The sequence below is a fragment of the Ostrinia furnacalis genome, unplaced genomic scaffold (genome assembly GCF_004193835.3).
Source record: "Ostrinia furnacalis isolate ACB-3 unplaced genomic scaffold, ASM419383v2 OfSCF1605, whole genome shotgun sequence".
In the NCBI taxonomy this organism is placed as follows: domain Eukaryota; kingdom Metazoa; phylum Arthropoda; class Insecta; order Lepidoptera; family Crambidae; genus Ostrinia; species Ostrinia furnacalis.
Window position 1 is genome coordinate 277691 of NW_021131844.1, and position 15711 is coordinate 293401.

The 15711-nt window shown below is 35.6% G+C and overlaps 2 protein-coding genes across 2 annotated transcripts; one reads left to right on the forward strand and one right to left on the reverse strand.

Annotated features, from left to right (window-relative positions):
* Window positions 1-1042: 1042 nt before the first annotated feature.
* On the reverse strand, window positions 1043-8051 carry LOC114353077 (cytochrome P450 9e2-like). The gene is made up of 11 exons (XM_028304898.1): window positions 7815-8051; window positions 6394-6596; window positions 5882-6045; window positions 4753-4890; window positions 4210-4412; window positions 3726-3861; window positions 3270-3365; window positions 2284-2505; window positions 1867-1967; window positions 1607-1775; window positions 1043-1283 (listed from the first exon to the last, which is right to left on the reverse strand). The coding sequence occupies exons 1-11, from the start codon at window positions 7815-7817 to the stop codon at window positions 1117-1119; spliced, it is 1602 nt and encodes a 533-aa protein (XP_028160699.1). The 5' UTR covers window positions 7818-8051; the 3' UTR covers window positions 1043-1116.
* A 2832-nt stretch (window positions 8052-10883) lies between these two features.
* Window positions 10884-15398, forward strand: LOC114353078 (cytochrome P450 9e2-like). Its single transcript, XM_028304899.1, has 11 exons — window positions 10884-10992; window positions 12012-12214; window positions 12303-12466; window positions 12560-12697; window positions 12781-12983; window positions 13138-13273; window positions 13392-13484; window positions 13579-13800; window positions 13884-13984; window positions 14152-14320; window positions 14801-15398. The coding sequence occupies exons 2-11, from the start codon at window positions 12015-12017 to the stop codon at window positions 14971-14973; spliced, it is 1599 nt and encodes a 532-aa protein (XP_028160700.1). The 5' UTR covers window positions 10884-10992; window positions 12012-12014; the 3' UTR covers window positions 14974-15398.
* The last annotated feature ends 313 nt before the right edge of the window (window positions 15399-15711 follow it).

A 15711-nucleotide genomic window follows, 5' to 3' on the forward strand; every position in this document is an offset into this window, starting at 1 on the left:
GGTAATAAAAGCTTGCTCCGAGTTGAAGTTTTGAGTCATTTGGTTATGTTGCGGAGATAAGATTGATAAGATCGGAGTAAGGAAGCTTTTACCCGGTGCTTTTACCGCCCAAAGTTTTCAATAAAGAGGCCTACCCACGCTCAGAGTTGTCCCGTTCGATGTTTTGCGGTGTCCTACTGTTTTTGCAGTAGGTAGGTATGCAACACATTTTTTTTATTTAGAATATTATAGTTATAGTCATAAAATATGATAATTAATGTGAGTTTGAGATACATGCCTCTACAATCTCTATGGGCCTATGGGCGACGGTAATCACTTACCATCAGGTGATCCGTCTGCTCGTTTGCCTCCTATCACATAAAAAAAAACAATCACACTACATCGAAATATCTATCGTTCTGGATTTAAAATATGTAAAAGACGCTAGACTCGTTCTATAGCGTCTTTTGATTCCTTGAATCTTTATCTTTGTAGGATGAAAAAGAACGTTATTCTTCAACAACAATAAGCTACTTCAACATAAAAAGTGCCCGTGAACTTGCCTACATTAATGTTGAATAGCTATTTGGGTTTTGTACGAGATCGAGACCATCTTTATTGTAAAAGGTGAGAGACCGTCTGAAATATTGTGCTTTTTGATATTTCTTTGAAAGCTCAACAAGTGAAAAACTTGAGGGCACTTGACCCACTGTTACATTATGTTTTGAGTAAAATTAAAATTATGAATGATAAATCACCACCAAGCATTCTGAAAAACATCAAAATAGATGAACTGAAAAGAAAATCGGACTTAATAAAGAACATTTTTTTTTTTTTCATTTTTTCGTAATATTAGTAGTTATATACATATAACACACAATATTTTATTGTAGATATTTATTTAAAAATAGTCAAAAGCATAACTAAGTTGCCTATAACAACTTTTGAGTTTAAAACTAAAGAACTTACAGGCAATTATTAATGTAGCAATTTTACTTTAGACCTTGTCTTCTTTTTCAATTCAAGTTCAAAATTGGTAATCAATTTAAGATTTTGTTTATTTATATCACCGTGAATAGGTCGCCATCTGCTATCCGGTCTTATTTGTTCCAGGGTTGCCGATTTATTTGTACATTTTTATTCTCTAACACTTAGCCGGATCCAGTGGCCGCCCTTCATGCGAAGGTTGAAGGTCTCCGTGGACAGCCGCGCCGGTATGGCGGTCTTCGCTGCTGGAGACACCTCCAAGTGTTGCAAGAGCTGGTAGAGCATCACCTTCACCTCGCACAGCGCGAACCTTGAACCTGATGATAAATAGGTCAAACTTTTCTTAACTTAGAGGCAAATATTTGTAAACTCTATAGATGCAATAGCACTTCACACAAGATAAGCTTACTCAGATTGACATGCGTTAAAACCCTACTGCCCCGCAGGTCAACGATGTATTAGTATTTGGCCTCACGTAAAAACGCCCAGTAAATCGAAGGCGGAATTATGTTTCAGACTCTATCATTTACTTACCCCTAGAGCTACATATACTACAATACTACAACACTTTAGATCCTGACTACACAGGATTTACTATGGCGGAAAAGAACTGGAGGATAGTTATAGCTGGGGTACTTACCAATACAGTTTCGTGGCCCCAAACCAAAAGGCATATACGCCAATGGGTTGATTTTATGCTTGTTTTCTTCAGAGAACCTTTCAGGGTCAAATTTGTCTGGGTTTGGAAAGTATTGAGGATCGTGGTGGAAAGCCCAAACAGGTATGACGATCGCTTCACCTTTGCGAACCTGTTGATAATAGAGAAAGAATTATGAGGCCATACTCTACCAAAATTAAGGAAAATATTAAGATAAGTGCAAAAGTTTAATGCAAACTTACAATGTAATCCTCTGTGGCTTGGCTATTGGGCTTCCCTAGATTGTAATCTTTGTTGCACACTCTGTCCAAAGCTACACCAGCCGACCAGAACCTCAGAACCTCTGTAAATATTATCAAGTTTGTCTAAATATAGATAGATAAAGTAACCTTGTGGAGTTTCAAAATTGTATGTGAAATATCAAAACACGTACAACTTATGGATGCATTGTAATTTAAAATCAATGAGTGACAAGCATAAAGGATGAGTGTTCATTTTGAAATCATTTTTACAACGTGGACAGCGGCTTTCAGTTAATTCATAACACTCTTAATATTCAAAAAAAGTTGTTAGCATTTAAAGAGACTTGCTTTTTTACAAAGAGTCTTCAATTTTCATCAAGATACTATCCCAAAGAAGCTGACGCTGATAAATATTACCTGAGACAACCATATCCATGTAAGTCATCTCCTGAATGGATTTGTAGTCGAACTTTCCGCCATTTTTGGCATCATTGTGCTTTATCTCCGCCACCAGCTTGCTCTGGACTTCAGGGTTGACAGCCAGCTCGTGAAGGGCAAACGACATGACCGCCGAAATGCCTTCGAAGCCAGCGATGAAGAATAGTACGGCTTGGGCAATCAGGTCGTTGTCAGACCACACTGTGAATGACGGTTATACTAAGGGTGGTCCTTATTCCTACGAAAAAAATTTTTTTTCTTATATTTTGCGGGGCACCACGTAATTTGAATATATACCATATGAAAGTATTTCAGTATTTTTTTTTTTAATTTTTAAAAGACATTTAGGGGTCGCTACCAAGGTTTGAATTTAAGTAAAAACACAAAATCTGTATTTGTTACATTCATTTATTTTTAAAGCCAAAGCCAAATAAAAATATCACAAAATTATTGTTGTTGCTATGAACTAAGATATTATGTACAATGTACAAATTTGAATCAATTATTTTTAAGATATAAGAGTTTACTTGTTAGTATCTCGACGCGTCGGTACCATGGTCGGTACAGAAGAGGGGTTGAGGGGAGAAGGGGACAAGAAGCGATTGTCTATTCTATCTATGCGATGTTCATTTGCACTTAAAATGTGATATAAACACTTAAATAAAACATTTATGAAACCTTGATTTAAGATCTTCAAAGCTTTTGTAAATATTTTGACAGCTGGTAGCGACCTCTAAATCTTAACAAAAAAAAAAAAACAAAAAAGCTAATTTCATATTTAGAGGTATATAATCGAATGAGAAAGTGCCCCGGGGATAATTCAAAAGTCGAAAAATAAGGACCACCCTAATGTACCTATAATATGAGCCAATAATTATCGGTATTTATTTCGTGTCAGTAGTCAGACCTACTATTATTATAGAATAGACAGTCTTCAGAAAAATAAATCAATGACAATTTTTTACCTCTATCAATATTTTTCTTTCCAACAGCGGATTCTTCGACTGTTGCAAAACCTGCCTTAGTATCTTGGGTAACCTTCTCATCGTGTAAAAGTTTTCCTGCAAAATTGTTCATAAAAATCATTGCTAAGTTAACAATTTGAATCAGTCGATTAAGAAACATAAAATATAACTAATCGATCGACAACATCGTATGTAATTATAATGTTTATTTAAATCTGAATTATTATTCTATTTAAAAAATTGTGAATATATGCCAGAGTGGTCGTGGTCGTCACATCCGGTCCGGTGGCAAGTCTCACAATCCGTCGCCATTCCTCACGCACTGCAGCCTTTCTTGTGCACTCGTGGAGTGGACCATTGAGTGCAGTTTTGACCTGGTCAGTCCAGCGCATGGGCGACATGCTTAATCCTACTATGTAGGTATTCCTATGATACTATTTCTATAATTCACCTCACCTTTCTTGGCCTCCATCAGCAAATGGATCATGTCCGGCCTGAATATCTTCTCCGTCTCTCTGTTGCTCATGGTGTTCATCACCAAACTTCTGAAGAAGTCCTTCGACTTTTCGGAGAACAGGGTTAAATTTACGAGCTGAAAAGAGTAGATATTAAGTAGTTATTAATCGGTAACATCAAACAGGTGTTTACGTCAGGAGATATTTAGAGTTTGTCTGTATTTTGTGGTCAAGAGTCAAGAACCCCAAGCGCCAAAGGCAAAAACAAGTTATTTTTAAGTGTAACTAAATTCATCTATCACAAAGCCACCGATCATCCTTGAGAGAGGCTCATGGCTCTCTCCTTTGCGTGGCTCCTATGCGCCTTAAAAAATTGTAATACCTTAGTCACTCAACAAGGTAATTGCTTTAAATTTTTAAAGAGACGTTAATATGAGCTTCATTTACAGATTTCTAAACAGGATAAACAACTAGTAACCACTTACATCGGCCAATTTGGGAAAGTTAGCCATGATCAAGAAGGAAAGCACTTGGCGGAAGTTGAAGACGGAAGCCTCTAGTCCTCTCTTGTAGAATTCACTTCCGAGATTTGCTTGAGAGTTGAGCTTGAGGCCGAACGCGCAAGAAGCGATGACGTCATTTGCGTAGCGGCAGGTAATGTCCTTGCAATCTATGTCAATGTAGTTTTCTGGGAAAAGAGTCGGATTACTTTAATTTGTGCTGTAGAAGTAGTAGTACTTTTTAGTAGTCCAACTAGATATTACCGTACATTAGATGAACTGGTAATTTTGATAGATAGAAAACATTAATAATAGAGACGGCACTGAACATCCAGAACTATGTTAGACCTACTTTCAATCAAAAATAATTACTTGGCGCAAAATAATTAAGATCAAAGACAATTTAAAACCAATGTTGCAAGACTGCTAATTTCTACCTATTCGGGATAATAAAACAAAAATATTAATTTGTCTTGTGACTTTGCTCCAGTAAAAATCCCAAAATAATGTTCCCGTAGAAATTCATACCTTTCGATTCCTGAATCCTGTTCATCAACGCCTCCACCATCTGGTCGCCCGCTTCCATCATGAAGGGCACCATGACGCGCATCTTGGAGCTGGTGAAGGCCGGGCTCAGCGTCGAGCGCATGTCCTTCCATTCTTGACCTTCAAACAAGATTCTTTTATTTTACTTTAATTTATTTATTTTTCTTTATTCAGAAAACCACAGCTCTTTATAATAAAAATACAAACAGGTACTATTTAGTAAAATATTTTTATTTTCTATAGAGTTGTGACCGAATAAAAAAGCTCGACTCATGTATATAGAATTTCCATTTTGATTTAATACATTTTCCAACGCGACGAAATATTAGGTGCAGAGGGTATTGAAATGAAATGACCTAACGATGATGATGATTTTTACCCATCTGGTAAGTATTTTATTCCCTCAAGTAGATAGAGTTTCCTATGGACAGTTTAGTGTTTTTTTGTTAATATAAAGTAACAAAATGATCTTAGTTCTAGCTTCTAGCTTAGATCTAGATTCGTGATTTATTCGAAGAACAGTCAAATGGATTGCCATAAAACTATGATGAAACTATGAAAAACTGAGTTTTAACTAATGGCTAACCAATCAATTGATAATGTCAGACTGTTATGTAGATACCCTCAACAAAACAAAAAAGTTATCTACCAACAATGACAATTAATGACAATATTATGTCCGTTTCATTAGCCTGCTTTTATCGTATAATGCCCTTTATAATGATATTTAGACTTTCGATATCTTAATCTGTATTATCAACAGCTTTACATTCTTTATGTATTACTATTATGACGCATAGTTTGATTGTAACCTCAGATTCGAAATGGAATAATCTTCATTACAAGTAGTTATATGGTACTTCCCCTGCCTTTTAGATGATAATTATAATAGATCAAATGTATTTTGTTTGGTCATTGCTAATCAATCGTCAAGTTTATCAAAAATACTACGGTTTGTATTGTGGAAAGTTTATGCAATTAATACGTGTATTTAGGTACTTACAGTAGATTAAGTTTCAGCCCGAAAGATGTAGAATTAGTTCGATACACACAAAAGTACTGACTTTGGCAATTCCTTCAATTTATCCAGTATACTAATATTAATAGGTACCTTTAAGAGAAAAGAGATTCCTGCCAAACAACGGGTCAGTCTTGTCATTGACAATGGTCCGATGGTCGAGGAAGTACTCGAAGTCTTTCACGGTGATCCTCTTTATCAACTCCAGGTCGCGTATCATCACCATTGGAGACATGAACTCAAATCTGCCTACAAATCTGAAAATATTAATAAAGGTTATCTTATTATCCTGTCTTAGTTACAAAGAGCAATTTTCCTTGCACATTATTATCGTCATCGGCATACAATATCTGTCAACATCTGAGGTGGAATTGTGTAAAGCAATCGTAATCATTTGACAGTTCATAACGTATGATTGTTCTGTCAAACGCTTTGTTTCACTGACTTTATCGTACGTTATGAACTGTCAAATGATTACGATTGCTTTAATACAATTCCACCTCTGTTCACAGAGTTAACGTCAAAAAATGTAATGTTCGGAAATTATTATGAAATGAAAACATTATAGCTGAAATTAAAGTCGCCAAATGTCTATGTACACTTACCTTTCTTCCGGAAAAGCTTTATATAGGTCTTCCAGCCCTTCAGCCATATGACGGAACCTAAAGACCACTTCGGTCATGTTTCCCAGCAGTGGGACAGGGGGGAGCTGCTTGACACCATGTCTGGTGAACCTAGAGTACACCTGCCTGCAGTAGAGCCATACAGCTGCTACTATAGTTGCTGCCCACACGTAGAGTAGCATCCCCTGCCGAAACCAAAAATAATAATGTTGCTACTATTTGTAAGATTTTGACCACAACAACAATCGCAACGGTTTCGCGAGAATGTATTTATTATTTATCTAAATAGCAAAAAAACAGGCTCCCAAATAAAACATTAGGTATCATACATATTGTTAACTCTACAAAAATTCTGTAAAATTGATTTTACTGTTTCATGCAAAAACGCGCTCAATCACCAGCTTCTTTTTCTTCTTCTTTTAATTCTTAAAGAAAATGTAAACTTCAATTGTTTTATCTTTCTTTCTGATTTACTGAATGTTATTCTGAAGTTTTATACGTATTTGATCTTTATTATTATCATTTAAAAGAGCTGTAGGGAACCGTTAGTTATCTCTTGTTTACCCTACTCCATGAGTGGCATCTTACGACAAAACACTCAAAAACATCTTGAGATTTTATCACGTTAGTTTAAGCGTGTAACATTAATCGGAATAATAATATTTAACGTACTGATTAAGACTGAATGATATGAAGAAAAATGAAGGTTTGTAATTTGTTTCAAACGTGACACGCTCGTTACACAGTATTATAAAGTGACGTTTGTATGGAAATGTCCTTTCAAAACGGTGTCCGACAAGCGTGTCACTTTTTATTAGTAACGGGGTTAGTTTAGGGCTAAAATAATTGAATGTAAAATGAAACAAATTAGTTAGATATTCAATAACATTTTCTCAGACTTCACTATATTGAACAGGCCCCCACCTCTCATTAACCTCCGTAGCCGAAAACAAGCACTAATTTAGATGGCCGATGATCGGCAAGAAACGTCATACGTGTAGCTGAGAATGACTTTGCCCATCAATAGGTTTAATAACATAGAAACAGCAAAAAATCCCTTTGAATTTCAAACACTCATTAATATTACCCAATTTTTGACACTTTAAAACCTACTTAGATAATATTATAACATTAATTAGTATTTTTATAAACGGGACTATTCCCACCTCTCGTTCCCACCACTGCAACTCCTGTGTAGCCAGGATCTACAGCTTGACCGCCACAAAAACCCAACCAATGAAGGTCAAGTTTGTCCCGGGGGAAAGTTAAACTGTCATTGGACCCGCAACGAAATTAATCAGAAGAACATAGGAGGAGTTCGAAATTAATCGAGTATTTTTATAGACACTTATTTATTTAAAAAAAAAAACAGGTTTAAAGATAAATATAAAAAATATACAAACCATTTTGTTTTAAATAATGTCACTACACCTCAACATAAACAAGCACTATCGTATACAACAAATTATCGAGTAATATGTTTACGTCGTTCCTTCAAGGCGCTTCACTTTAAATTGCGCCTGAGTCCCAGTGATTCTTTAATAAAGTGTCATTGAATGAATCTTTATAAGCTAAGTGTCACACTCTAGGTTTCCTTGTTTTTATTCTCCCATCCGCACTTCCCGACGCGTGTACCTAGATAAATTTGTACTTTTCATACTACGACAAACACAGTTCATAAGGGAATCTACACTATCTATACTAATATTATAAATGCGAAAGTAACTCTGTCTGTCTGTCTTGCTTTCACGCCTACACCACTGAACCGATTTTGATGAAATTTGTCATAAAGATAGGTTGAGTCCCGGGAAAGGACATAGGATAGTTTTTATCCCGGTTTTTGGACAGAGACGCGCGCGATAAAATTCTACGCGGGCGAAGCCGCGGGCGGAAAGCTAGTAGAATATAATCCCAGCGGCGCGGCCCTTATCATACCTGAACCCAATCGAAAGATTAACAGATTTAGAAGATTGATAACAAACATACATAGTTATGTATTTTTGTTAAACGTATTAAAATGTTTAATTTGACTCTAATAATAATATTTGTAAATAAAGATATAAGTAGCCGTCGCGTCTTATCAAAGTTTTTTTGCCTCGTGTAGGTGATTCAGCCATTTTCAATCTACTGCGTGTATCTTCTCTGGAGCCAACAGGGTCAATTTGCTACAATTGATCGTGGCCGAAAACAATAAAACTAGATTATGTACTCAGTATAGACAATAATAGACATGAAGACCAGCTATCATAACCGTATGAATGAATACCCGTCGTCCAAAATCATATTCCTTTATCTATTCCTTATATGTTTTCGTCTATGATCCCTTTACCTCGTTCTGCAATTCCTTAGATTAATTCATCTATACACCCAAGTAGCAACAGATTATCTTCATAAGGCATTGAAGATATCTTGAAGACTAGTAGCCTAATTCCAGCCGTTGTCTTGGCCAAGACAATAGTCGCACTCAAGAAATCTTGAAGTTATGCCCCAAGACAATGGTAAGCAAAAAAGGGCACAATCCTTTGGAAATCACTGAGACTGAGTTAAGACAACGCTTAAGGCAGACTTAAACCCTAATTAAGAGTGTAGTTTTAAGAATTTCTAAATAAGTACTANCGCGAGAATGACATAAGATATTAGTTCATAAAAAGGGCGCTAGAGGCGAGCGAGTCGTCCAATAACAAAACGCTTCGACGTTTTGTTTCTTTACACGCAGGTTTATGTTCATATTCCAATAAAAAAGTAAAAAAAACTAAAACCCAACTACGACAAAAAACGACGCTAAAAAAGTATAAAACAAGATTTTCAGAATACTGAACTGAACAAACTTGCTAATGTAGTTGCACAGTAATTTTCATGTTTGGAAAGGCGTAGTCACACGTTACATATACCTACCTACCGTAGCACTTTGACAACGTGTGACTACGCCTTTCCAAACATGAAAATTACTGTGCAACTACATTAGCAAGTTTGTTCAGTTCAGTATTCTGAAAATCTTGTTTTATACTTTTTTAGCGTCGTTTTTTGTCGTAGTTGGGTTTTAGTAAATCATATTTTGAGTTTACTTATAATAGCATAATTTAGTTTGCGGGCGACCGCACGCATTTTGAATAAAAAATTAATACAATAAGCTGCGCACGCAGGTGCTCGTGCATTACCTTGAATTAATAGGCGTGATCCTGTTTTATCGAAATCGTCCCGTTAAGTGTATTTTTTCTCAAAACGTACTAATTCTAGTAAAAAAGTAATTAACTTAATCTTCAGAAAACTATTTCTAAGACAATGGTCTTTAAAAAGTCCTAAGTAAATCCACGAATACTTTTTTTACTTTGCAACACTTAAATAATACTTTATCTATACTATTTAGTATTAAGTGAGCATACAAAAAATCTTAATTTAGTAAAATAAGATTTTTTTTACTTAAGCTTAGAATAACTTAAGATCAAATTATCTAAAGAATACTTAACTTGGTTTTGGGTATTCTTAATTTGCTTAAGTAGCGCTCGATGAAGAATATAAAGTCTTAAAGAAAAAAATCTCTATTCTAAGTTAATTTGGTTTTAGCTCAAGTGTAAATTTAGATAGAGTTAAGACAAGTAAGATTTTGCCATTAATACCAATTGCTACTTGGGCATTTTTCTCTTATTCTGCAAAGATTTCAGCCGCTTATCTGACAATAACCATCTTCTAGTAACCTGCCTACCTTTTGATTCAGAATAGTTTACGTTACAAAATTGGACCATTAAGTTACAGTCGCCAAGACAGTGATTCATGCTGTAATTTGCTAATTAATTTATCTTAAACCACGAACTTACTGTCACATTATGTAACTAAATTATTCCCAATATTCAAGTCCCCAAGATAGTTCTGAAACAAACAACAAGGATCCAAACTCCCAAGTCTTGGCCTTTATGAAATACTACCTATTTACCAACTTGTACATAGACGAGGTAATTGGAGCGATCCGGGCCTTGAACTCTACTTGTGGTAATTTATCTTTATTTTAGGACTTAAAAAAATATTAATGAAAGATGGAATTCATGAAAGAAGAATCAAATTCGTTTCACAAATACAGTTTGAAATATTTTAAAATCTTGTGCAATAAACGCTATACAGAATATCAAAAAATGTGTAATCAAAAAAAGCAAAAAATATTATTTCAAATATGTAAAAGTTCAAGTATTTGTATGAGTTAAGAACGGCACTTTAATTTAAATTTGCACTTGTTTAAAGCTTATTTAGGGTTCAGGCACTTTTTAAGTTAAGTAAAAGTGCTTTTTAAAAGCCTACTTGCAAAAATAAGATGAGTATTTTTTAAGTGACATTTACAGACTTGGCAGTCCTCTAGTGCTAAATATACATATATTTTCGGCTCTCCTTATGCTTGTAATATTGTGAAATAATGTAGTAAGTATTAATATCAACAAGCTAAGACACATGTCAACATAATATTATACCGGTTTGTAGTATTTCGCGGCGCAAGCACAGTAGGTGCGCGACCGCTAGAGTCGTCGGTCGTGTTACGAAAAATTGGTTTTATCAATTTATCGAATATTGTGTCACGATCTATCGTGTGTGTGGGTGAGCATTAATATGTTTGTTCACAACATTGATCAATGTATTGTCGGATTTATTCAAATGTTTCATGTGGTTTAGGCTTGTATTTGGATTGCTAATTATTCTAGAATCGTCCTAAATCAATAATGTAGATACACAATGTCCCACGGCCTTGTGGGCGTAGGCAAACAGGCATTTGTATCTGAAAAGCGTTATTTATTGGTGAAAAACGGTGTTTTGAAATGATGCTACAAAAAACTCCAAAACAAGTCATACAATTTCGATACAATAATCATTAGTTGAAAGAAGGTTATTTGCGATTATCAGGGGGAAATTGATACAGAAACAATAATATCAGGAAAGTAAGGTGGAAATGGGCATTATTTTATTAGCCGATTTATCCTTTTCCACCTTCTTAAGTTTTAATAAACAGGATGTTTTTGAAATGATGTAATAGCCTATTTATTTGTTACAAGAGGAAAAGAGTACTTCAATTTGATTGTATAGTAGCGTGTACAAAGAGGGCCTATGACAAGATGAAAGAAAACCGTTTATCTTGCTACGGACAGGAACGAGAGGGGTCATTGTTGGGATCAATACACGAGGCAAAATGTAGTACTATGAAAGAAGTAAACGAAAAAATAGGAAACAATCACTGAATTCAACTCGTACGACTAAAAAACATCATCATCATGTCATGAACAAGGCGTTAGTACTTTCATATAAAATAATCTGAGCAAACTAGCTCTAGTTTAGATTATAGCCACGTAAATTAACGCTTTCTGTCTCCATCAATCTGCTAATCAGTTCAAAGTGACATACCCTAGCCAATTACGGGGACAAACTAATCTCAAGTCGGGAACTAGGAACTTACCAACTGACTGTACTGCGGTCATATTATACCTACGACTAGACGTGATATAACTTCAGGAAGTAAGCTTATGAACATGAACTGGAAAAAAGATAAATGTTAAAGTTTTTATTTAGATTATCTCGTATTTTTATTCAATTGTAAATCAATTTATTTGTATTTAATTTCCCAGAACATGCTTCTCTACATCTGGATAGCTGTAATAATAGCAGCCGTATGGCTGTACTGCAGACATGTATTCTCGAAGTTCACTAAAAGTGGCGTCAAGCACTTCAAGCCGATCCCCTTGTTCGGCAACATGGCGAAACTGCTGTTCAGATACGAACATTTCGCTGATGCTGTCACAGATCTGTACCAGGCTTTTCCTGAAGAACGGTAAGTAAAAGTTTTCTTGCTCAAAAAGGGAAAAAAAACAGATGGCCATAATTTGTTCCTAGTAAATAAAAGATATGTTTTGTTACAGATTTGTAGGAAGGTACGAATTCATGAACCCCGCGGTGATGATCCGAGACATCGAGCTTCTGAAAAAGGTCACGGTCAAAGACTTCGAATATTTTCTCGACCACCGCTCTCTTGTCAATGAGAAGACAGATCCTTTCTTTGGAAGAAATCTTTTTTCACTGAAAGGTAAATTAACTAATTATACAAATACTAATCACAATTAGCAATATCAATACAATGGTATAATTAACTTATTTCAAAATTGGAATTCATTTCAAGGTCAAGAATGGAAGGACATGCGCTCTACCCTCAGTCCAGCATTCACCAGCTCAAAGATGCGTCTTATGGTGCCCTTCATGGTAGAAGTAGGAGACCAGATGATAGACTCCCTGCAGAAAAAAATTGAGGAAACCAAAGGTTAGCTAATTATTTAATTAGTAAAATGGATAGAAAAATTTATTATTATAATTGGTTTACTGAAGTCAAAAAATGTTCTGCAGAAGGTTATATCGACATCGACTGCAAGGACTTGACGACTCGCTACGCCAATGACGTCATCGCTTCGTGTGCCTTTGGCTTGAAAGTGAATTCGATGAAAGATGAGAACAACGAGTTCTACACCATGGGAAAAGTGGCTGCCAACTTTAGCATTATTCAAATCTTCTTACTCTTCATTATGATCAGCGTGCCCAAAGTGTCTGAAGTGAGTTACACAATTCATACACTCACTAAGTAATAAAATGAATTTCTCGAAAACAGAAGAACTCGAAACGAATTAACCTGATAATCTGATTTTTTATCAAAGTTTTTCTGATAAGCAGGTAGTTGTTATAATTTATCAAAATTCTTCGTTTCAGAAACTGAAATTAAAATTGTTTTCGGAAAAAACTGGAAGTTTCTTCAAGAATTTGGTATTAGGTACCATGCTGGACCGCCAGCAGCGTAACATCATCAGACCTGACATGATACACCTTTTGATGGAAGCTAAGAAAGGTACATAATGACCTACTATGAATGAAAAACAATGTAGCATATAATTTTAACTTGAAATCGTTCCAATAAAACCGACCGTGATAGCATAGTGATGATAATATTGGATAATAAATTCCAGGAAAACTTGTGCACGATGAAAAGGCGCAAGACGCTGATGCAGGATTTGCGACTGTTGAAGAATCTTCCATTGGAAAGAAAACGATCAATAAAAGTAAGATGCTTATATCTATAAAATACTTTCCAAGTAATCATATTTCTTTGTTAATTCATTTTCTTGAATCATTCACTGTTCTTTTAAATTGTAGCATGGACTGATGAAGACCTGATCGCCCAAGCCATCCTATTCTTCGTGGCTGGTTTTGAAACGGTTTCTTCGGCCATGTCGTTCGCCCTGCACGAATTGGCTGTCAACCCTGACGTGCAGGACAAACTGGTTGAAGAGATCAGGGAGAATGACGCAAGGAACAATGGCAAATTCGACTATAACTCCATTCAAAATATGCCGTATATGGACATGGTGGTGTCAGGTAAGGTGGTAAAATAACTTCATCTAGAAATACATATATTTTTCATACAAATAGGTATTGGATTTCAATAATTCTTATTTCAGAGGTGCTGCGTCTTTGGCCGCCAGCCATTGCTACAGACAGAATGTGCATCAAGGATTATAATCTCGGAAAACCCAATAGCAAAGCTACCGAAGATTATTACGTGAGTTTTGTTTTAGATAGTATTGCTGTTCTTGTCTTAGTTCCAAAGATCATACATAAAATGACTCTCCCTCTTTTTAACCGACTTCATTTGCCATTATGGTCTTATACAAATAATGTAGTAAAAAAAAGAAGATTTTCCATCCAACATCACTTTTACGTTTCTAGATTCGCAAAGGTGAAGCCTTCGCCATCCCGATATGGGCTTTCCACCGGGACCCTGAGTTCTTCCCGAACCCCAACAAGTTTGATCCTGAACGTTTCTCTGAAGAAAACAAGCACAAAATCCAACCATTCACGTACATGCCTTTTGGACTTGGACCTAGAAATTGCATTGGTAAGTTACGGAAATATTTAGGATTCCGGGTGAATCTTGCTTCCATCTTCGGCCTGATCATACTTTCTTTGTCAAAAACTTCTCCGTTGTTGATAAAATAAAATTATCAACACTCGAATCTTCAAGTAACATTACCTACCTAATAAGTAGAAATTGATTGTCATTGTTTATTATTGTCATTTTATCTAGATGCACAACTTCAACAACGCCATAAAGATACTACGATATTATCTTGCGATAATGTTTTGATTGTTAATATTAAAACACTAAGGCTGGGTTGCACCATCTTACTTTAACTGTAACAAACGTCAAAAATCTGTCAAACTCCATACAAAAATCATAGTTACCGTCAAAATTAGGTGGTGCAACCAACCCTAAGGGTGGTTGCACCACCCATCTTTAACCGTACAAAACAGTAAAAACTAGAGTACATTCGATTTTCTCGGGTATATTATAACCATCATTATATTCTTTGTCCAGGTTCAAGATTCGCGCTGTGCGAGGTGAAGGTGATGCTGTACCAGCTGCTCCTCCACGTGGAGTTGTCTCCAGCAGCCAAGACCTGCATTCCTGCCGAGTTGGCCAGAGACACCTTCAACCTTCGCCTGAAGGGAGGACACTGGATACGAATGAAGACCAGAAAATCTAACTAATTCTAATTATCACTTACGATGAAAAGAGGATATATTATTTTAAGTCCAGGTGTTATCTTTTATAAATTACTTTTTATAGAATTTATTTTTATACTATAATAATTTTTAGTCTGTGATATAAGACCAAAATAATATTTTTCATGGCTAATTTCATGTTATTTCTATGACAATTCACAAAACGTACAAAAAAATGTTTATAAAGTTTGCGGCACTAATTAAGTTTGTTATTTATTATGTATAAAAATTAAAAGATAAGATTGCGTTACGTGCTAAGAAATCAACTTGATTTGCTTTAAAAGTAGCAAGCAAATCAATTTTTACAGTGATTGACGGCCAAAAGTTAAATGACCAAAGAGAGGCTGTTATGAGTATAAGATTTTATAACTTTTTGGAACAACCTGAAAAATTTATGAAATTATCTTACACCCGATTGTTTTATTTTGTCCCTTGGTGTATGTGTGTGATGATGGTGCAGTGCTGTTGTCTGCCCTGTAGGCCTAAGATGCGCGCCGTGATAACTTTTATCGACGTCAAAATGTATGGACAAAATCGATAAAATAGCGTGATAACCGCTTGTCGCAGCGCACATCTTAGGCCTACAGGTTGGCCCAACCAGAGGGGACAACATGACTGCACCGTGATGGGTGATAGATCCAAAACTCAATTGACAGCCATCCGCCCCAGTTGTTTGCGAACGACTTCGGTCGCAGGTTCAATCCATTTTATTCTATATAGTTA